At 43.7% G+C, this 22,766-nt stretch overlaps 1 protein-coding gene across 5 annotated transcripts in view; it reads right to left on the bottom strand.

Annotated features, from left to right (window-relative positions):
• Positions 1-22,766, bottom strand: part of LOC118387540 (astrotactin-2-like) — a 396,009-nt gene that overhangs the window by 209,359 nt on the left and 163,884 nt on the right. For 4 of the 5 annotated variants that reach the window (XM_052459839.1, XM_052459840.1, XM_052459841.1 and 1 more), the window contains exon 10: positions 5,191-5,341. In XM_052459839.1, the coding sequence (XP_052315799.1) occupies positions 5,191-5,341 (151 nt within the window). Of the gene's footprint in view, positions 1-5,190; positions 5,342-11,699; positions 12,024-22,766 lie in introns of those variants that run through there. The other variant, XM_052459843.1, reaches the window with a different exon arrangement.

The raw sequence follows: 22,766 nt of genomic DNA, 5'->3' as shown, positions 1-22,766 counted from the left end.
ACATATTGAGTAGGACCAAGATGGCTCTGTTATAGAGCAGTTTAATATCAATCCACATATCAGGATGAGGCACAATACAGGAGGCAATGTTCAAGATTATGTGTGAATCGGTAAAGTTATCACTCACTTTGGAGGAATAAACTGCAGTTCTCAAAAACCACCCCTACAAACAGGAATAAAGACAAGGCAAACAGTTTGACAACAACATGCTACCTTTTCATGTATAACAATAGCAACCAAGTTGACTCTAACTGATGCTTTAAAAAGTGCACATGGCCATGGGCAGAGAGGCATTGGGATCACATAGCCAACTTGCCTGAATATGGACTGAATCATTTAATTAACAAGCTAGCAACAAATTAGCGAGGTGGAACAGCGGCCATTCAGCAACGTTCCAAATGAGATCTGAATTATGCAAGGAAATTAATTAGAATTTCACATATGGGAACCAGATTCATCCTTATCAACCCAAAGCTAGAACTAGTTTATTGCACCTCAGTCGATAGTCTGTTAATTAATACGCTTTTAGTCTATCGCTTGTTCTCTTTTATTTCATAATATATTTCAGATGTACTGCAGGAATACTTGATAATTATCCTTGGAGTGCAGGGAAATATACACCAGACAAGATTAGCTTTTGCCATTACTCTGATACAGTACATGTTAATTCCTTGAAATGAAGGCATATTGGATTCAATTGGCATGGCGACAGTTTCCCTCATGTCTGCAGTTCGCTTTTGTGTGATAAGAATATAGGCTACACTAAATACACAACTCAAAAAAGTCACACTTCTGACAGTGAACTGAAACCATGAAAACAAAAACATTGGGTTGTGTCATCACACTAAAAGTGCAATGCAATCAAACATGCTGGTTTTTGGACATTTGAGCTATTTCCTCTTTCTGAGGAGTCAGGTTGATACCAGTGCGTTGTGTCATATACAAGGTTGTCGATTAACCATGTGGGTCTTAATGGCAGTCAGTAATCGTATCAAAACAGAACCAGTGATATGTCAAGACAGTGCTTTGAGGAAATGAAAGCATGTCAATAAATAAAGAGCAAAGAACGTTGCAACCTGTGAGGCCTCGTTACATGACAGTGCTAATGGTGCATAGCTGCTGTGGGTTTAGTAAACTGAAATACCATAACCACTGGAGAAATACTTAAGGAAACAGTCCCGTGTGGCTCAGTTGGTGAGCAGGGTTGTGCATTTGATTCCCACAGGGGATCAGTATGGAAAAAAGTAGGGAAATGTATCCACTCACTCGCTCTGGATAAGAGTGTCTGCTAAAAAAAATGTACAAATGTAGAAAATCACAATCATTTGTCATCAGACAATATTATGTATACTGAGCACCATTGAAAAACAACTTGATGTATTGTAGACAAAGCACTCAAAGGCTATTGAAGGAACCAAAGCCGGACAGACAGAAATAGGGAGTTGCACATTGGTAAGTGATTTTTAAGCAAAAGACTGATAACTGTTTGCTTGGCATGAATGTTAATTGCAAATATAAAGAGACCAGGGAAAGATCATAATACTGTAACAGGCATTGTTATAATTCTCTTTTAGACACAAAAGTGGCCTGTTGCAGGGTATTTGAATCATCGACAGTAGAAGTAGCAGAAATGTAAGACAAGTTAGACAATGGCATAGAGTTCTAGCGTGGTTCATTGTGTTAAATGAAACAGGCTCATCTGATCGCAACGTCCTCTTCTCCTGCCCTTCCACCACTTCCCCTGTTATGGTTATTATTTTGTGTGTCTTCCAAAGCCACCTACTATAGCATTTCCCACCCTGAACCCTTCAAATTGGCCAGTTTAAGAGGTTTATATATCTGCTTATCATCCACTCTCTCAGTAATAACATCTTAGACAGAGAGGTGGAGTGCACACTTAAAAGGATTCATTTTCACAAAAAGAGGCAAAATATGATTGCTTTAGCAGAGTACTCATCTCTTTGTAGCAATTTCCTAAGTAATTTGGAGATGACAAGGACTCCCAATGATGTCTTAAAATGTTGTGTTATGGGTTGTTAAAAGTACCTGTAAATACACTAACAACATAGTAGAATTAGTCAATAAATGCCTACTGTATTTAAACACTAATTACATAGCTTGATTGAGCACCCATATTGCATCTCACTTTGGTAAGTCGCCCAAAAAATGTGCTTCCTTAGTTGTCAATCAAAACTATTTTCCTTGACTTTTATTCTCCCCTCTGATGGTAATGTCATACCTCTTAATCAATGCTAAATTGTTCATGATATTGATGAAAACCATATGGCACCAGACAAATTATGTCAAAAAATAATACCTCCTTCTGTTCTCTCTGATGTGCTAGCTGACATTTGTCTCTCTGTCTTGCGTCTTTCCTCTTTGGAAAAAGTGCTATAGTTTCATTCCATAAAAGATGGAAAAAATATCCATAAAAGCCATAATTCAATGTTAACCTTAAGGTAAGAAACAACATATGAAATGAAAAGCTAGCCTAGCTTCTGAAGGGATCATCACACATTGAGAGCAGTGTCTTTCTGAGTAGAGTTGACACGTAGCTCACGTCTCACTCTGAATGTTTGAATGGAAAGCGGTAAACGGGGGAAAGAGTGACTGCATTGAAAAGATGATAGAAGAAACATAACACATGGGAGGGAGTATGTTTCAGAAAAGAACACGTAGCCAAGATATAACTTACAGCACCATCATAACTCAATCGATGTACCTATACATGGTGCACATTCCGTTCCACAACAATAAACATGAAGTATTTGAGCCATATGGTTAAGATGTCAAGGTAACTGCCAAAATAAGGGTACAACTTGAGTAAATGAGGGATACAAAGTATATTGAAATGAGATGCTTCCACACAGGTGTGGTTCCGGAGTTAATTAAGCAATTCAAATTACATTATGCTTATAAAAATGCTGGGTAGGACATTATTTTGGCTACCATGGCTATGCCCCCATAGGATGACAATGCCCCCATATGGCACGAGTGGTGGTTTGCTGCTTTGATGCGCATGAAAAATATATAAGCCATCTGCCATGACCATCTCAGTTAACCAGATCAGAACCCACTTAGGAGCCACTCCAGAATCTCCCATGAGACAGCATTTTCCACTACCATCAACAAAACCAAATTATTGAATTTCTTGTGGGAAAAAGTTCCAGACACTTGTAGAATCTATGCCAAGGTGCATTGAAACTGTTCTGGCTTGTGGTGGACCAACACCCTATTAAGACAATGTATGTCGGTGTTTCCTTTATTTTGGCTGTTACCTTGTATATCCAGAGATTCATGTTAAAAAAAACCTGACTTTCAATGAATAACCCTACTTAGTGGACGCTAGTGCCAACTAATATTTTTCACAGTTATTTTTCATTGTTAAAGCAGATAACTCTTGCCCTATTTGTTACTACATATTTATGAACTTCAGGTTACAGCCACAGGAGCTTAGGTCATGGGGTTTTATCTAATGCACTCGTGAAAAATCTCACCTTTGATGATAAAAAAACAAAAACAAAGTGCAAGCACTACATCACCCTTTATAAGTCCTGGTGACTAAAGATGCCTTTTTCTCAAGCATGGCATATTTTTATGATACAGTATATGGTTCCGAGAACATCCCAGATTGTCATGGTAACCATGTCTGGAGTAAGAGCTGAGTTGTATGCAGTGACTCTACCTATCCCTCTAAAGGGATAAATGTTTGAAACATTATGGAAATGCAATGATTTGGATACAACCCCGCGTATCTATTACCTGAAATAAAGCTGTGCTCAAATGCTCTACATGAGTGTTGTACCCTCATGGGCAAGACGAAATATTAAGTGCCTTTGAACACGGTGTGGTAGTTGGTGCCAGGCGCACTGGTTTGAGTGTGTCAAGAAATGCAACTCTAATGGGTTTTTCACGCTCAACAGTTTCCAGTGTGAATGGTCCCGTCAGTGTATATGGATGTAGAATAAATATGTATGTTTCCATGTCTTTACAAAGGCATATAAAGTAAGCTGCAACAGGTTAACACAAAATCCCTTTTAAGCTGGCTCTCAGAGTAGCATAGCAAGAGTTGAGCAGATCTCTCTCGATTCAGCAATTATTTTAACAGCCCCAGTAGAAATTGTAGTATCAGTGTTTGGCTCTCATTCTTAGGGACATACAGCCCAGAGGCCAGTCAAATTACAGCAGCACCCTATCCCCTAATGATCAAGCCATCCATCACACAGCTACCCAACTGCCCCATGAATGTAATTGTTTTACGACTCCGCTCAAACTCCAGCCAAACCTCTGGCATTGGACCTTTCCCGTCTCTCCTCCATCTCTCCTCCCGTTGTAAATATGCAAACGACCAACCCCGCTCACTCAAATATGTACTGTATTGCATATCAAATCAACTGTAATATGTTTCCTACAGTACACTATGAGGTGCAATCTAGAACCTAAAAGGGTTTTGGCTATCCCCATAGGAGAACCCTTTAAATAACCCTTTTAGGTTCCATGTAGGACCCTTTCCACAGAGAGTTATAAGTGGAACCAAAATGGGTTCTACATGTTATCAAAAAGGGTTATTTAAAGGGTCCTATGTGGACAGCTGAAGAACCCTTTTGGAACCCTTCTAAGAGTGTAGGTTACAGTATGACAGCCTATAACTTCTAACGTTTCTGGGTGTGGCAATGTAGCTACTCCTAAAATTTCAGTTTCAGACTATATTTTTGGGGATATTCATGATTTGAGTAAGCCTGGGATCATGACATCTTCGTTTTATACCTGTTTGACTTGCTTTCAATATGGAAGCAGGTGGTGTGAACGTTCACACTTTTGCCAATCACAGATTTAGAAACATGTCCCAAGATCATTATCATCATGGAATGCCTAACACTCTTCAGAATGTGGTGGGAAACGACCGGCGCCTACTCCCTTTCCTCTGTATCAATGTGTATGTGTTAATTAGCAGATCTTCAACTGCCTAAAGCATCTTAACTCAATGAAGTCAAACTGAATCACATATCCACATAAATCCTCTAAATTATGGGAGATTATGAATCCTCTAACTGAGAAATTACACATCACTGAGACATTACACTTACATATAGCACTTCATTATGTGGCAATTCTCATTGTGTCATACTAAGAATAAATGTGGGAATTACATTTCTTTCGAGAGGTTTTACAGAGGTGACAGTAACTCACCATACAGCCTGTTGAGTCGACTCTGCGGTCCGACACACACTTGAAGTTCTTCCTGCAGCCCCCGTTGTCCTGGGAACAGTCTCGGACCGGGCCGAAAGACGCCAGGAGATCATCTACTGTGTCAAAGTAGGTGGACATGATGGCCTCCTCCCTATGATGGGCATAGAAGAAGAAGACACTGCCATCAATAGCCTGATCAGAATAAAGCCTGAACACTTAACTGGAAGTGGATTTAGTCATAAGTTGACACCTTGAGACTGAGGCTGTCCTACTTTGGAAAACGCACTGGCAGTACTTCTGATGGATTTCAGAACTTGGTTTTGTTAGTTGTACATAGAGAAAAACAGAACAAATACAGTGGTTGGTCATTTTTTTGGGGAATGCTTCAAAATCCACATATCTAACATAAAGCAAAGGCCTCCTCTGTGGCTCAATGTTATTACCACAATAACCCAATCTTTTCCTTTCCTTACAAAAACTGTATTACCTCAATTTCCTGTTGTGACCTGTTGTGACCCTCATATTAGTGCTATCATATTGTTACTAGATAAATCATGATACAACCATTACTTTGAAAAAGAGAGAGTTTGAAAAGGAGACATATCGTCCGTTACTTTGAAAAAGAGAGAGCTTGAAAAGACATATAGTCCGTTCTGTCCTTGGTGTGTCCGTTCTGTCCATTACTTCTGCTTGGATATGTTGCTACTTTGTCGTGATGTGGAATGTGGAAAAATGGTATAGATGGAATCAGATGAATGATTATGCATTTCAGGAGAGACAGAATGACAGAGATCCGCCAGCCATTTAAAGCTTAAATCAATTCCATTGTGGAATCCATCTCCAAAAGATATACTGGGATGTTTGGGCCATTGTCCAAGCTCTGAACACAACAAATGGATATTTGGTCCTGATGGAATAAAGAAAACATAGAAAGCAAGGTGAATGATGAGAGAGAGAGAGAGAGAGAGAGAGAGAGAGAGAGAGAGAGAGAGAGAGAGAGAGAGAGAGAGAGAGAGAGAGAGAGAGAGAGAGAGAGAGAGACTTTGACTTTTGGTCTTGCTTTATTGAAACATTCTTAATTCATTTAAAACTCACCCCCCACTCCTAAAATAAATAAAAAATAAAAAAAATAAAAATACACAAAAACCATCTCCTACAACCGTATATCCAAAACATCTTCCCCAGCAATACAGACAGCCCCCCAACACACCATATCTCCTCAAACATCTCCACACATTTGATCATTTTATAGAACTCAAACTCAACCCTAAGGCGCGCAGAGACCATCCCATGAAACAGTAGTAAAGGGTCTGTTATCCCCCACCTTTGACCCTGTTCCTCCTTGTTAGCCAAATAGCTAACTTTGCCTGAGCAAACAGAAAATTCAACAAAACACATTTTTCTTTCTCCTTACTCGAATACCTGTATCCCATTATAAACATCCCAACAGCAAAAACCACCCCCAACCTGTCACACAGACATTCCAACAGAGACATTAATGGCATTAACCTGGTGCACACAGAAAACACATGAATTACAGTTTCTTTCATTTGACAGAAAGGACACCCCTGCCCAATTCCCGGATCAACCCGTGCCAACCAGCTGTTAGTGGCCAGGGCTCCATGAAGAACCCTCCACTGGAGGTCCCCTGACCTCTTTGGTACTGGGGGTTTGTAGAGCGCCCTCCATCTAAAACCCACCATACTCTCCGCCCCACATACCCCCTGCCACTGATGTGCCTTCACTCCTGTTAGGCTTCTAATGCTCCTCACCTTAACGCAGAGGTTGTAGAGGGCTTTACCTCCCACCCCTCAAACTCCCCAGGCTCGGAGTGTTAAAATCTAACAAGTCCTCCAGACCCCCTTGCCAGTCTCCAGTCTCTGCCGTCACCTGCAGTGGCGGGAACATTGGTGGCCCCTCTCCCTTTGGCCTCTCAAACACCCCCTTACCGGCTCAGACAGTGCCTCCTGAACCTCCTCCAGGAATCTCTCCAGCAGCCTAAGAGACGTTATTCCTGTTTGTTGCGCCAAGACCTCCGGGGTTTTCCACCCCTCCTCTCCCAGCAGTCTCAGGTCACCCAGCCTTTGTAAACCCCTGCCATCAGTTGCCTCTGCAGGGTGGCCGACTGAACCGATCTCAAAGGGATGGCTGGGTTGTGGAAGATGGGCTCCTCCCACACCCACTGCCCAGGCTCCACACCCCCTTCTCGTGTGGGCCTTAGCAGCTGCCAGGCCCTCAGCACCGCAGAGTAAAACTCTGAGAGACCTGCTGTACTCAGCCTCTCCAGCTTCATGAGGAACAGCTGCCGGTCCAACCCTAATCCGCCAGCTCTCCTCAGCAGCGCATGCTGGTTCCCTCCAGCCAACATCAGTGTGGTACAGCAGTCTCTGCACCGCCTTTAGTCTGAAAGCAGCCATCCTGCTCTCCAGTTCCACCAGGCCCTGTCCTCCTTCGTGGACGGTCATGTACAAAACTGCTGCCTTCAGCCAGTGATGTCCCGACCAAAAAAAGTCCACCAGCTTGCGTTGCAGGTCTGCAAGCAGACCGGCGGGGGGTTGAGGACAGCCAGTTTATGCCACAAGGAAGATGCCACCAGGTTGTTGATTATCAGCACCCTCCCTCTATATGACACTTGGGACAGGAGCCACCTCCACCTGGCCAGTCTTGACACCACTGCCTGTGTCAGCCCCTCCCAGTTCTTGCTGACCCACCTCTCCGAGCCCAGGTACACCCCCAACACTTTAAGCCCTTCACAACCCCACTGCAAAACCCCTGGAAGCAGAGGAGGAGCCCTATCCCCCATGCCCCACATAACAGAGCTTTGCTCTTTCCCCAGTTTACCTTAGCTGATGAAGCTCCCTCATACACCTTCAGACTGGTCTCTAGTTCCTGCATATCTTGCCCATCCCTGACCATCACAGAAACATCATCTGCATATGCTGAGACTGCAATTCCTGTCACCACATCCATGCCTGTCCAGCACACTCCCCGCAGTCTCCTGCGTAGCAGTCCTAAAAAAGGCTCAATGGCTAGTGTGTACAGCTGCCCAGATAGAGGGCATCCTTGTCTAATGCCCCGTCTCACCCAGACTGGCCTACTGAGCCCCCTCCCACCTTAACCATACATGACGCCCCAGCATACAACAGCTTCACACAGGTCACAAAACTCTTCCCAAACCCAAACACAGACATCACATTAAACAGATACTCATGATCCACTCTATCAAAAGCCTTCTCTTGATCTAAAGAGACCAGTCCAAAGTTCACATTAGAACCTCTCGACAAGTCCAACATGTCCCTAATCAAGAACAAGTTGTCCGTGATTGAGCGTCCCGGTACACAATATGTCTGGTCCTTGTGTATTATAGAGTCCAGATGGGACTTCAGTCTGTTAGAGAGGACCTTGGCAAAAATCTTGTAGTCCGCACAGAGTAACGCCACAGGCCTCCAGTTCTTAAGTTCACACAAGTCCCCTTTTTTGGGCAGGAGAGTCAGAGCCGCCCGACGGCAGCTCATCGGCAACTCTCCTACCCCTATGCATTCTCGCAACACGCAAAAGAAATCCTGTCCAATTGTTCCCCAGAATTTTTTGTAAAATTCCACTGGAAGTCCATCAACCCCGGGTGCACGACCGGGGGACATCTGGGTTACTGCCTCTGCCAGTTCATGTGACAACAGAGGAATGTCCATTTCATCCCTCTGTGCCCGAGAGAGCTTAGGGAGTCCTGCGAACAAGACCTGAGCACACATAGGATCACACATTTCTGCCCTATACAATTCAGTATAAAACTCCACAGTCCGCTCCCGCATCTCCCCACCACAGAGGTCACCCGCCCATCAGACAGCCGTAGACAATGCATACCCTTGGCTTCACTGCTCTGTCTTTCCAAACCAAAGAAGAAGGAGCTGGGAGCATCCATCTCCTTGAGCATGGAGAACCTAGCTCTTACAAGTGCTCCCTTTGCTTTAACCTGGAAAAAACTGCCCAGGTCCCTACGTAATTCGGCTAAGTTAGCCTGGAGGCCTACATTGCCTTGCCCCACCATCTCTACCTCCATCTCACTAATACACCGCTCTAGTTCCCCCAACACTCTCCTTGCCTCTGAGGATGAGAGAGCTGTGTACTGTTGACAGAAAAGCCGAATTTGCACTTTCCCCACATCCCACCACTGACTCAGAGACTCATACTCCTCTCTTCGCTGCCCCCATCTTTCCCAAAAAGTCTGGAAACCTGAGCAAAAAGTGGCATCTTGTAAGAGCTTTACATTGAACTTCCAATAAGATGCCTGCCGGGGCCCTGGTGAAATAGACAGCCGAGCCATGGTTATGTGGTGATCCGAAAACCCCACTGGGAGAATGGTAGCACTCAGAAGCCTATTGCTCTGATTCCTGGACATGTAAAACGATCAAGTCGAGCTGCACTCACCCTAGCCCCAAAAACCTTCACCCACGTATACTGTCTTGTGTTTGGATGTTTAGTTCTCCAAACATCCACTAGGTCAAACTGATTAAAGATGTCCCTTAACACTCCCACTGACACTGAATGAGGCTCTTCCCCATTTCTGTCTTTTGTAAAATCCATTGTACAGTTCCAGTCACCTCCGATCACCAGCGTCTCCTCAGGCGCTACTTGTGAGAGTTCCTGTCTAAGACTCCCAAATAGAACCCTCTTTCTCTCCCTGTGTTAGGCGCATACACATTTATAAAGACAAAACACATGTTGTTAATTTCTGCTTTAACAACAAGCAACCTACCCCTACACACCTCCTTTGAGGAGCAAATTTTTACAGCCAGACCCGGTGCAAAAAGGACTGCCACCCCTGCACTAAGATTTGTCCCATGGCTCAACACACTTGCCCCTTTCCACCAGAGCCCCCAATCAACTTCATTCACCACATCACTATGCGTCTCCTGCAGAAACAACACCTGTACTTGTTTATGTTTTACATATTCACTCAACACACTCCTCTTTCCCGCATCTCTGGCGCCATTTATATTGAGCGAGCCTACCCGAAGAGTCTCCATAAGAAGTGGGAGAAAAGCCAGCAGAGAAATAGACCAATAGCAAAGCTCAAAAGCCCCAGTGTCAGTAAGAAATTAAACATTTAAACAGTGTCTGAAGGTAAACCTTTACGCACTGTTGTGACCCACTTCCTCAACCTAAACCGTTTCTTGGGTGAGAGGACACCATGCCCCTCATTTCTCATAGCATGTTGTACTGATCTTACAAACTTTCTAGGATCAGGAAAAAAGCCTCAAGATTAACTTTTTTCCCCTTAGTCTCATTCAGGAACCTTGTCAGTTCTCTCAACGTGTACTTAGACCCCTCTGGTTGACTGGCTGTCAGCTCCGGGCCAATTGAAGAGGAGTCTGAAAAAATACCTCCTCATCCTCTTCCTCAGACTCACTTTCCTCCTCTTCTCTATCTCCCACCCTGACCACCTGCCCTTTCTCTCTGGTTAGGGCCTCACCCACAGCAACAGGCAACATTTCCATGGTGCCTTTGTCCACACCCTTTTCTTTTTCCTCTTGACACCCTCCTCCTCCTCCCCTAATCTCTTACACTTCCCCACTATACTCTCCTCATCCACTAGAATAACCTGACTAGACGCAGTATCATCTGCACCACCCTCCATAGCATGACTAGGGCCAGCCTCAGCTACAACACCCTCCATAGCATGACTAGGGCCAGCCTCAGCTACAACACCCTCCATAGCATGACTAGGGCCAGCCTCAGCTATACCACCCTCCATAGCATGACTAGGGCCAGCCTCAGCTACAACACCCTCCATAGCATGACTAGGGCCAGCCTCAGCTATACCACCCTCCATAGCATGTCTAGGCCCAGCCTCAGCTACCCCACCATCTCTAGCCTGACTAGACCCAGCCTCAGCTACCCCACCATCTCTAGCCTGACTAGACCCAGCCTCATCTACACCACCATCTCTAGACTGACTAGGCCCAGCCTCTGCTGTCTGCATCTCCTTACCCCTGCATTTTCACCTCGATTTCCCCCCTTGCGCTCGTACCCTCCCCTTGTCTATGGCCTTTATGTGGGCACGCAAAGCTCTTGTGCCCCAAATCCCCACATTCAAAACACCGTAGACTATCTGTGCTGGCAAAACCTGCATAGAGCCCTTCCCCATGCCTCACTTTAAAATGCACATTTAGCTGTTGCTCATTATTGTTCAGAAACATAAACACTTGCCTCCTGAATGAAACAACGTGCTTAACGGCATCTGCCTGAAAACCTGCTGACAGTACACGGAAACCGCTAGCAAACTTACCAAAACGACTCAGCTCTTTCCTAATTTGATCATCCGTAATAAACGGAGGCAAATTTGCCACTACAACTCTTGTTGAAGGGGTAGAGAGAGGTGAAATTGACACCAACACATCCCTTACAAATATTCCGCTAGCAATTAGCCTACCGACCAAATTAGCTCTTTTCATGAACACAACCACCGCCTTGTTCATTCTAGAAGCAGAATGTATAAACTCAGCTCCTACCTGTTCACCGACCGCGAGCAGAACCTCCTCCACCTTAACTCCGTTCTCAGGAACACACCTGAAACCATGCTGAATCGACAGCGTCTCTTGCGCACTAGGCTGAGAAGCCATTGCGCACACTATACCTTGCAACCCCGGAATGTTACTCTGTCCTCTTCCACCCTAACTTTGAAAAAAAGAAACTTTGGATACCGCTAAAAACAAATATTGCATTAACCCTCCACCATAGAAAATAACATGTAAAGAAAAGAATAGAATCAAGAAAGTTAGTTAGGATAGAGCTTTCCACACCAAACACTCAAACTCCAAAAACACCCAGCATGCACCGAGAGAGAGAGAGAGAGAGAGAGAGAGAGAGAGAGAGAGAGAGAGAGAGAGAGAGGAAATATGATACAGATCTCAGACCACGACACACACATATTATGTCGAGGGTGGGAATATGCAAAGTGTGCACAAAGAAGAATCTTCAATGATAAGGTGCTTTTTTAATCTATCCTAGCTGTGCCATTGATAAACTAAAGCAAGCACACTTGTAGTTGTTTTGTTTGGATCACAACCCTTTATCCCTGCCATCACACAATTACTGTTGTTTTTTACGCAATCCAAAAACGTCCCTGTTTAAATATCAATTTGTGTCAGGTGGGCATCATTTGAAAGCTTGTTCTATTGCCAACATGACTAGCTAAGTTATAAAATGTGATCTTACAATGTTAAGCTTTCACAAGGCAATTCAGAGAAAGAGAGTGTCATTTTGGTGAGCATAGAAAGGAGTTGTGTGCATTCAAGCGCATGTTCCACAGCAAATTTTCTTCACAATAGACTTCTTGTCCCGTGCGGTACTCATGTACAGAACAAGACTTTCAGTCAAACAAAACCCATACAGCGCTATGAAGCACAGAGCCTGAGCTCTGAAGTAATTTATAGCACGCTACTGTTCAGCCACTGCTTTCCAATTGTTGTGTCTTTACTATGGATTAAATTATATAACATGCTATTTTATAAAATCAATTCTCTGTAATTAATATTACCTGATTAAACTAATCATGTAAATGTAATTAACTAGGAAGTCGGGGCACCACTGAATAATGTTTATAGAGCTGTTGTCTTCCGAATAAACTCTTAAAGACGTGGTTGTAACGGCTGTCGTATGAAGGAGAAGAGGAGGACCAATGCCCAGCGTGGTAAGTGTCCATATTTAATAGAACAAACTGAACACGACAAAATACAAAAATAACAAAGTGAAATAACAAACCGAAACAGTTCTGTGTGGAACACAGAGACACAGAAAATAATCACCCACAACTCAAAAGTTAAACAAGACTACCTAAGTATGGTTCTCAATCAGGGACAACGGTTGACAGCTGCCTCTGATTGAGAACTATACCAGGCCAAACACAGAATCCCAAATTATAGAAAAAGGAACATAGACTGCCCAACCCAACTCACACCCTAACCATACTAAAACAAATGCAAAACAAAGGAACTAAGGTCAGAATGTGACACGGGTAATATTTTATATCAATAGCAGTCAATTATTAATTGTCACCTTATTGAGTCTCATCTGAACGTCGTAAAATTCTTGGTTATCTTCACAAACCCTGGCTAACAAAATGTGGTTTATTTCTATACTAAATACCAAAATAATCACACAGAATTACATATACACAGGATGGATCATACATTGATTACTAATTATGTCATTAAAATAAAACGTTCCTTGTGGACAAAACCGATATGACGGCTGGTTACACAAAGAATGGGGGTTGGGTTTCAATGAAAGTGCGGGAAGACTGAGGAACAAAAGGATTGGGTCTCTATCAGACCTTATGAAGCTATGCTATCGTAAATACAGAATCTTATGCATTCTAAATAACGGCCATTTGGAAAAGGAAAATGCAAGAAATATGTTTACTCTGAGCTGCGCTTTGATACATTGGTCGAAGATTGAAGGCTGGGTTTCCCAGCAGAGATCTCCCTTGTCCTTTGAAGGATATTTCTGGGCGGAAACGTTGCAGTCTGTCATCTTGTGGTGAAACGGAAACATTGCAGTACCCTGTCATTCTGAGGAGGTTGTTCGTCCTTTCGTAGGCCACACACGTTTACAGCTGCTGCTGATAACTCAACGTCTAGGATGTATCACTCCTTTAGTGAATATGAGTTCACAGCTCATACCAAGTTGCGATACTATAAGCTCATGCTATATATATGCGGTGACCTCACCCATTACAACCAGCATGTCCAGAGATACTACCTCTCTTATCATCACCCAGTGCCTGGGCTTACCTCTGCTGTACCCGCACCCCACCATACCCCTGCCTGCGCATCATGCCCTGAATATATTCTACCACGCCCAGAAATCTGCTCCTTTTATTCTTTGTCCCCAGCACTCTAGGCGACTAGTTTTGATAGCCTTTAGCCGCACGCTCTTTCTACTCCTCCTCTGTTCCGCGGGTGATGTGGAGGTAAACCCAGGCTCTGCATGTCTCCAGGCACCCTCATTTGTTGACATCTGTGATCTAAAAAGCCTTGGTTTCATGCATGTCAACATCAGAAGCCTCCTCCCTAAGTTTGTTTTACTCACTGCTTTAGCACACTCTGCCAACCCTGATGTCCTTGCCGTGTCTGAATCCTGGCTTAGGAAGGCCACCAAGAATTATGAGATTTCTATACCCAACTATAACATTTTCCGTCAAGATAGAACTGCCAAAGGGGGAGGAGTTGCATTCTACTGCAGAGATAGCCTGCAAAGTAATGTTGTACTTTCCAGGTCCATACCCAAACAGTTCGAACTCCTAATTTTAAAAATGAATCTCTCCAGAAATAAGTCTCTCACTGTTGCCGCCTGCAACCGACTCCCCTCATCTCCCAGCTGTGCCTGGACACCATTTATGAATTGATCGCCCCCCATCTAGTTTCAGAGTTTGTTCTGTTAGGTGACCTAAACTGGGAAATGCTTAACACCCTGGCAGTCCTACAATCTAAGCTAGATGCCCTCAATCTCACACAAATCATCAAGGAACCCACCAGGTACAACCCTAAATCTGTGAACAAGGGTACCCTCATAGACGTTATCCTGACCAACTGGCCCTCCAAATACACCTCCGCTGTCTTCAATCAGGATCTCAGCGATCACTGCCTCATTGCCTGTATCCGCTGCGGGTCCGCAGTCAAACGACCACCCCTCATCACTGTCAAACGCTCCCTAAAACACTTCTGCGAGCAGGCCTTTCTAATCGACCTGGCCCGGGTATCCTGGATGGATATTGACCTCATCCCGTCACTTGAGGATGCCTGGTCATTATTTAAAAGTAACTTCCTCACCATCTTAGATAAGCATGCTCCGTTCCAAAACATGCAGAACTAAGAACAGATATAGCCCTTGGTTCACTCCAGACCTGACTGCCCTCGACCAGTACAAAAACATCCTGTGGCGGTCTGCGATAGCATTGAATAGTCCCCGCGATATGCAACTGTTCAGGGAAGTCAGAAGCCAATACACTCAGTCAGTCGGGAAAGCAAAGGCCAGCTGTAGCTCTAACTCCAAAAAGTTCTGGGACACTGTAAAGTCCATGGCGAACAAGAGCACCTCCTCCCAGCTGCCCACTGCACTGAGGCTAGGTAACACGCTCACCACCGATAAATCCAAGATAATCGAAAACTTCAACAAGCATTTCTCAACGGCTGGCCATGCCTTCCTCTTGGCTACTCCAACCTCGGCCAACAGCCCCCCGCGCAGCTACTCGCTCAAGCCTCCCCAGCTTCTCCTTTACCTAAATCCAGATAACAGATGTTCTGAAAGAGCTGCAAAACCTGGACCCATAAACATCAGCTGGGCTTCACAATCTGGACACTCTATTTCTGAAACTATCCGCCGCCATTGTCGCAACACCTATTACCAGCCTGTTCAACCTCTCTTTCATATCGTCTGAGATCCCCAAGGATTGGAAAGCTGCCGCAGTCATCCCCCTCTTCAAAGGGGGAGACACCCTGGACCCAAACTGTTACAGACCTATATCCATCCTGCCCTGCCTATCTAAGGTCTTCGAAAGCCAAGCCAACAAATAGATCACTGACCATCTCAAATCCCACCGTACCTTCTCCGCTGTGCAATCTGGTTTCCGAGCTGGTCACGGGTGCACCTCAGCCACACTCAAGATACTAAATGATATCATAACCATCATCGATAAAAGACAGTACTGTGCAGCCGTCTTCATCGACCTGGCTAAGGCTTTTGACTCTGTCAATCACCATATTCTTAACGAAAGACTCAGTAGCCCCGGTTTTTCTAATGACTGCCTTGCCTGGTTCAACTACTTTGCAGACAGAGTTCAGTGTGTCAAACCGGAGGGCATGTTGTCCGGTCCTCTGGCAGTCTCTATGGGGGTGCCACAGGGTTCAATTCTCGGGCCGACTCTTTTCTCTGTATATATCAATGATGTTGCTCTTGCTGTGGGCGATTCCCTGATCCACCTCTACGCAGACGACACCATTCTGTATACTGCTGGCCCTTCCTTGGACACTGTGCTATCTAACCTCCAAACGAGCTTCAATGCAGTACAACACTCCTTCCATGGCCTCAACTGCTCTTAAACGCTGGTAAAACAAAATGCATGCTTTTCAACCGTTTGCTGCCTGCACCCGCACGCCCGACTAGCATCACCACCCTGGATGGTTCCGACCTAGAATATGTGGACATCTATAAGTACCTAGGAGTCTGGCTAGACTGTAAACTCTCCTTCCAGACTCATATCAAACATTTCGCAACAAAGCCTCCTTCACTCACGCCGCCAAACTTACCCTAGTAAAACTGACTATTCTACCGATCCTCGACTTCTATCTACAAATAGCTTCCAATACTCTACTCAGCAAACTGGATGCAGTTTATCACTGTGCCATCCGTTTTGTTACTAAAGCACCTTATACCACCCACCACTGCGACTTGTATGCTCTAGTCGGCTGGCCCTCGCTACATATTCGTCGCCAGACCCACTGGCTCCAGGTCATCTACAAGTCCATGCTAGGTAAAGCTCCACCTTATCTCAGTTCACTGGTCACGAAGGCAACACCCACCCGTAGCACGCGCTCCAGCAGGTGTATCTCACTGATCATCCCTAAAGCCAACACCTCATTTGGCCGCCTTTCCTTCCAGTTCTCTGCTACCTGTGACTGGAATGAATTGCAAAAATCGCTGAAGTTGGAGACTTTTATCTCCCTCACCAACTATAAACATCTGCTATCTGAGGAGCTAACCGATCGCTGCAGCTGTACATAGTCCATCGGTAAATAGCCCACCCAATTTACCTACCTCATCCCCATACTGTTTTTATTTATTTATTTATTTAACTTTTCTGCTTTTTTGCACACCAGTATCTCTACCTGCACATGACCATCTGATAATTTATCACTCCAGTGTTAATCTGCTAAATTGTAATTATTTGCCTACCTCCTCATGCCTTTTGCACACAATGTATATAGACTATTTTTTCTTTTTTCTACTGTGTTATTGACTTGTTTATTGTTTACTCCATGTGTAACTCTGTGTTGTTGTCTGTTCACACTGCTATGCTTTATCTTGGCCAGGTCGCAGTTGTAAATGAGAACCTGCTCTCAACTAGCCTACCTGGTTAAATAAAGGTGAAATTAAAATTAAAATTCTAGCTGGTATATTCAAATTCCTCCTTCCAGAGTGGCGATCGTCCCCTCCATGTTGAAATTCACCCTTCTAAACGTATGAACATAGTCCTCACATCATCGAGAACACAATGTTAATTTCGTTAGGTAGTAGTCGTTCAACCATTCGCAACCAGAGCTCACACTGAGGTTGGCTTAGTTCGCCATGAATTGGGTCACAGGGGCTCTTATAGAAATTTAGTAAAGGCCTATTCATTTGCGTGTGGCCACTGATTGAGCATATTTTACTTCTGAAAACAATTATCTTATTTTAAAAACAAAAATTACATTGAATCTTTTCACAAATAGTTTCATATTTAAAGATTTAAATTGCACAACAATTCCATGTCAATGTGATGTGGAGACTTTCCAAGATACAGTTTATGTTGTCCTATCATCAGTAATAATGTCTCAGATGACAACTGATCTGACATCATATTCTTTAAGTACCAACGGATACTTTCAACTGGTTGGATTACCGAAATATTGTTCGGTTCCCAACCCTTTGATGTTACAATACTCTCCCTATGTTAACAAAGGACTTTCCAAGTGACCATTCTGTAGAGTGGAGAGAAAAAGGGGGAAAGGTATTTATGGGGGGTCATAAACCTCCCCCAACAGGGCAATGTCATGACACAATGTAGGCACTTATCAGTGGCCAAATCAGAAATGTTCAACCTGTATACAGGTACAATTGTAAAGGGCTTCTAAAGTGACAGAGAGAGACATAGCGAAGGAGAATATAAATATTATGGGCTGTGTGAGAGATGAGAACAGGGAGATAGAGCTACAAAGTAAGACAGATAGACAGACAAATTAACAGACAGACAGGCAGACAGGCAGACAGAGAAATAGAGGCACATACACACAGATATTGAAGAGAAAATACCCGAGGACACCACTCTTCCTGGCACAGTACTACCGGCAAACAACAAAAGCATGTGTGCCACCATATCACTGCCACCCGTTTGTTCAGAGCCACCAAAGCTGCCATGTCTGTCCCTGTCCTCTGGCCTGTCGTGTTGGGGAGCAGGTGGGAGTCTACAGGCGTAAAAGTGATGAGGGGGATTACGAATGGTGGCTTTTTGGTCCGATCGCTTCCAATATGATTGGACATGATTTCCCAAGGACAAAGATCTGGCAGTGCGCAGGGGCCTGCCAGCTTACAGTAGGTACAGGAGGCTGATGCCTGATAGCCCTCTGCCTCACACAGGTGCCCGCTCTGCCCAGCTCACAGGAAATTAACAAGTCATTAGAGGTGTAATGACATATAATGAAGCCATGAGTATTCCCTGTGTTTAATCTGAGCTAAACCACGTAGTGCTAGCTGGCTGTCCTGTAAATTCTCTGTTAACCTATTTGTACATTTTTGAGGTTGTTGCTTGTCAGGTAATGTGGTCTTGTACTACTCAGATCTAGAGTAGTAGCTCACCATGGTAACCAATAGAAATACATTGCCTTGCGAAAGTATTCGGCCCCATTGAACTTTGAGACCTTTTGCCACATTTCAGGCTTCAAACACGCCCAATTTTTCAGTTTTTGATTTGTTAAAAAAGTTTGAAATATCCAATAAATGTCATTCCACTTCATGATTGTGTCCCACTTGTTGTTGATTCTTCACAAAAAAATACAGTTTTATATCTTTATGTTTGAAGCCTGAAATGTGGCAAAAGGTCGCAAAGTTCAAGGGGGCCGAATACTTTCGCAAGGCACTGTAGGTATAAAGAAATGCAGAAGCATGTTTTTTTCAATTGGTATCATCAAAGGCAATACGAGATTTTAACAGAGACAAAAATAGTGTCCATGATGAAAGGCCATCCATCTTGGCCAGTGCAAAACAAAGAGTAGACAGCCACAATGAGAATCTGTTGAGCAACACACAAATATCAATCTGAAGGGGATATTGTTTTGAGCTTCTTCTTATATTGTAATCATCTGCCAGAAAACAAAAAGCAATCTCTACGGTACCAAAAGTAAAAGATGGATTAGAAAATACTGAAAAAATAGGACAGTGTGACAAGAATACAGTGTCTTATTTACTGCAGCTACACAGTATCATTGTGACAGACTTGGTTCACCTAGAGTTCTTATTCCAAATGGTATGGTATGTGTGTAAGCATAGCCACGGAAAGTAGGGGTGCTGATGATGCTGCAGCAGCCCCTGAAAAATCCAAAATATTTCTGGAAAAAATACATTTACACAAAAGTAGTGCACTGGGTCTTTAATAGTCCTTTACTAGTGGACCGATATAGCCCTCTCTTGGCAAAAAATCACAGCACCCCTACCCCAAAACTACTTCCTGTTGATGTGTGGAAGGAAAGAGCTTAACAGTGAAACGATCACTAAAACTCTATATTATAATGATCTTGCCTTAGGTTCCCTCTGGAATGCCTTGGAACTGTTTTATTCCTCAGTGACATTATACAGTGCAAGCAAAATGTCTTACTGCTCCAGTCTCCTGTTCAAGTGCTACATCAACTTTATGCTCTATGGTTATCTCAAATACACTACAGTTATTCAAACATCCAGTTGACATTGTGCAAACGGTTGGAATGATTATATTTTCATCTCTCTATCTTAGCTCTGCTTGCAATATGAAACACAAAGGCAACACATACTGTACACCTGCATCAAACACACACCCACACACACAGTTATTTATTTCCAGTTGGATCACAAGAGAGAAAGCATTTTGTGAGAAGAGTGTTGAGAAGGAGATGGATGAGTTGGTGGTGAATGCCACATGCAGGGGAGAAGGAGCAGTAGTGAAGGGTGAATTATTGATCTTAGGCCTGACCTGCCTCCCTGCTGCGTTCTGACTCCACAGGGGAGATGGGGTCAAAGGTCAAAACAGAGGTTTGAATCATGCTGCGAACACCTTTCCATGGATATGTCACTGTTTTCCACTGGGGTGGAATGGATATAGAGGCAATAACAGTTACGTGTTAACTTGAAACCAATATAGCTCCTCTCTGTTTGGAAATATTGTTTTAATCAATGGCAGGACTCTGAAAATAGCCTTTTATTCATTCCAATGTTTTTTTTCCTGAATCACTGTTATGACAAACTATCACTCTGGCCTCTCAATCTTATATGGAATGGGAGTGGGAACACAATTTTGCAGGGTCAGTTTACGGGGTGGCGCGATCGCACACAATTACAGCAACTTCAATATTTTATGGAGTTGATCCGATGGTAATTTACTATGTATGAAACTGTCATTGGTGAGGCATCGTGGTTAGAGGCTGATGGCAGGTCGCATACCGGGTTTTAATTGGAGAGCCGGCATTGATTGGACGCACTTGTCAACATGCGTGATGGAGGGCCGAGGATATCAGCATGCTCCATCCATTAACTTTTATTGCTAATAAAGCGAACAGGCACCGCCCGCTGGCATTGTCACAGCCTTTACCAGGTAGAGTGGAGGAGTGAGAGAGAGAAGAAAAAACAACACACATATACATGCACAGACACACACACAGACGGAGACACACACACAGACACAAAAGTGAAAAAAGGGTTGAGGGCCCCATTTTGTGTACTATTAAGTGGTGTATTAAGGAGCTGACTCCTAGGTGGCATAGCAGTGCTGATGAGGAAGAATAAAAGGGTCAGGCTGGAGGAGGCCTAGAGGAATGTGTTAGCTCACGGCAGCACCACAAGCCGAGAGGTTGCTTAAGTGTCAACACCTCACCATGCCTGACAATGTGTTAGGAGTGGAGAGAAACAATAGAGACAACATGTCAACAGGTCCATCTAAGGAAAGATGCAGAGGATAGATGGTTGCTCTCTCACCTGCAGAGCACCGGAAAACATGCCTGAATTTGCAGTGTGCTTTAAAAGCTAGACACAGCAAGCTATTCAGTAGAGCATGACATTCCGCAGTTCCGTCACAATAACTAACACGATCTGAATAGAGATGCAGGTATTGTTTTTGTTTCTGTGGCAACCTTATATCACGAGGACTCCCATGTCTTCGATGTCGGCTGAAGAAAATTGAACCATAATTAAAACTGAAAGCTAATGTTAGATTAAATAAAATAAAAAAACTTTGCTAGATACTAAAATTAGAAATGAAGAAAGCTTTGTTTGAAGTTCAGACTCTTTTTTCCACTTTGGCTTTGAGGGAAAGACAACTCTGGAGCTTTATTACAAGTCCTGAATCAAACACCCAAACCACCTCAGCTTCTCCTTATGAAAGACAGTAGCTACATGTTTGGATGTTGGGACCACCTCTGCCGGTCAGTTGAGTCTGGATACTGAATTCCATGTCTACTGTGAGGTTAGCGGGAGGAGAAGGAACTCCTGTGGGAAAAATAGTTGTTCTTCTTGGAAAAGGAACAAAAGTGTTTTCTTTGGAACAGGGCCTTGGGGAATAGAGCACACAGGGAGGAACGACATGACTCAACAAAGGGGAACAACAGACTAGGAGTGACAGGCAGATAGGTGCTATTGTGCTAACAAACCATGTACCCCTTTCTAGTGCTTTGTCTGCACTGCTCTTATCGTTGTGACAATTAAGAGAAAAAATGAACGAATACAATGAGATGCATATTGCAAATCACATTATTTCAAGGTATCAAAGTAGTTACCTCTATGGGATAAGTGTCCCCCCCCCCACGAGACGGTTGAGCTTACATAGGCTAATGTGATTAGCATGACGTTTTTAGTAACAAGAACATTTCCCAGGACATAGACATATCTGATATGGGCAGAAAGCTTCAATTCTTGTTAATCTAACTGCACTGTCTGATTTACAGTAGCTATTACAGTGAAATAATACCATGCTATTGTTTGAGGAGAGTGCACAGTTATGTACTTGAAAATGTATCAATAAACCAATTAGGCACATTTGGGCAGACTACAACATTTTGAACAGTAATACAATGGTTCATTGGATGAGTATAAAAATGTTGCACATATAATGCCATCTAGTGGCCAACATCTAAATTGCACCTAAATTGCAATAATACATTGTGGCCTTTCTCTTGCATTTCAAAGGGAAGATTTGTCCCTATAAACTCCAGGCAGAGCAAGATACTCACTGACTTAATGAATCATTAGAGTGAAACAGCTGCACATCAAGCAAGACATCAAGGGGCTTAGCGACTAAGTCTGAAACCCAGTCTTAAGATGAATACATCCTTACTAACAGCACACACATAGACATAGAGGAGCAGGTTACAGAATACATTAATATAGAGAGCCCTGCTTTTTTCTAAAGAGGGAGAAGGGAAAGTGAAAGAGAGGGTTGTGTGGAGAAAAGGAAAGGAAAGGGGAAGAGAGGGAGATGGAAGAAATAGAGTGCAAAGATAACAAGAATAGGAGATAAACATGGAGGAAGAGAGAGAGGGGAAGAAAGGACGGCAATATGGGAAGTGCTGTCAAACACATCA

Source organism: Oncorhynchus keta, chromosome 13, assembly GCF_023373465.1.
Source record: "Oncorhynchus keta strain PuntledgeMale-10-30-2019 chromosome 13, Oket_V2, whole genome shotgun sequence".
NCBI classification, from domain to species: Eukaryota; Metazoa; Chordata; class Actinopteri; order Salmoniformes; family Salmonidae; genus Oncorhynchus; species Oncorhynchus keta.
The sequence above is the reverse complement of the archived record's forward strand: the minus strand, read 5'-3'. Positions and strand labels throughout refer to the sequence as shown.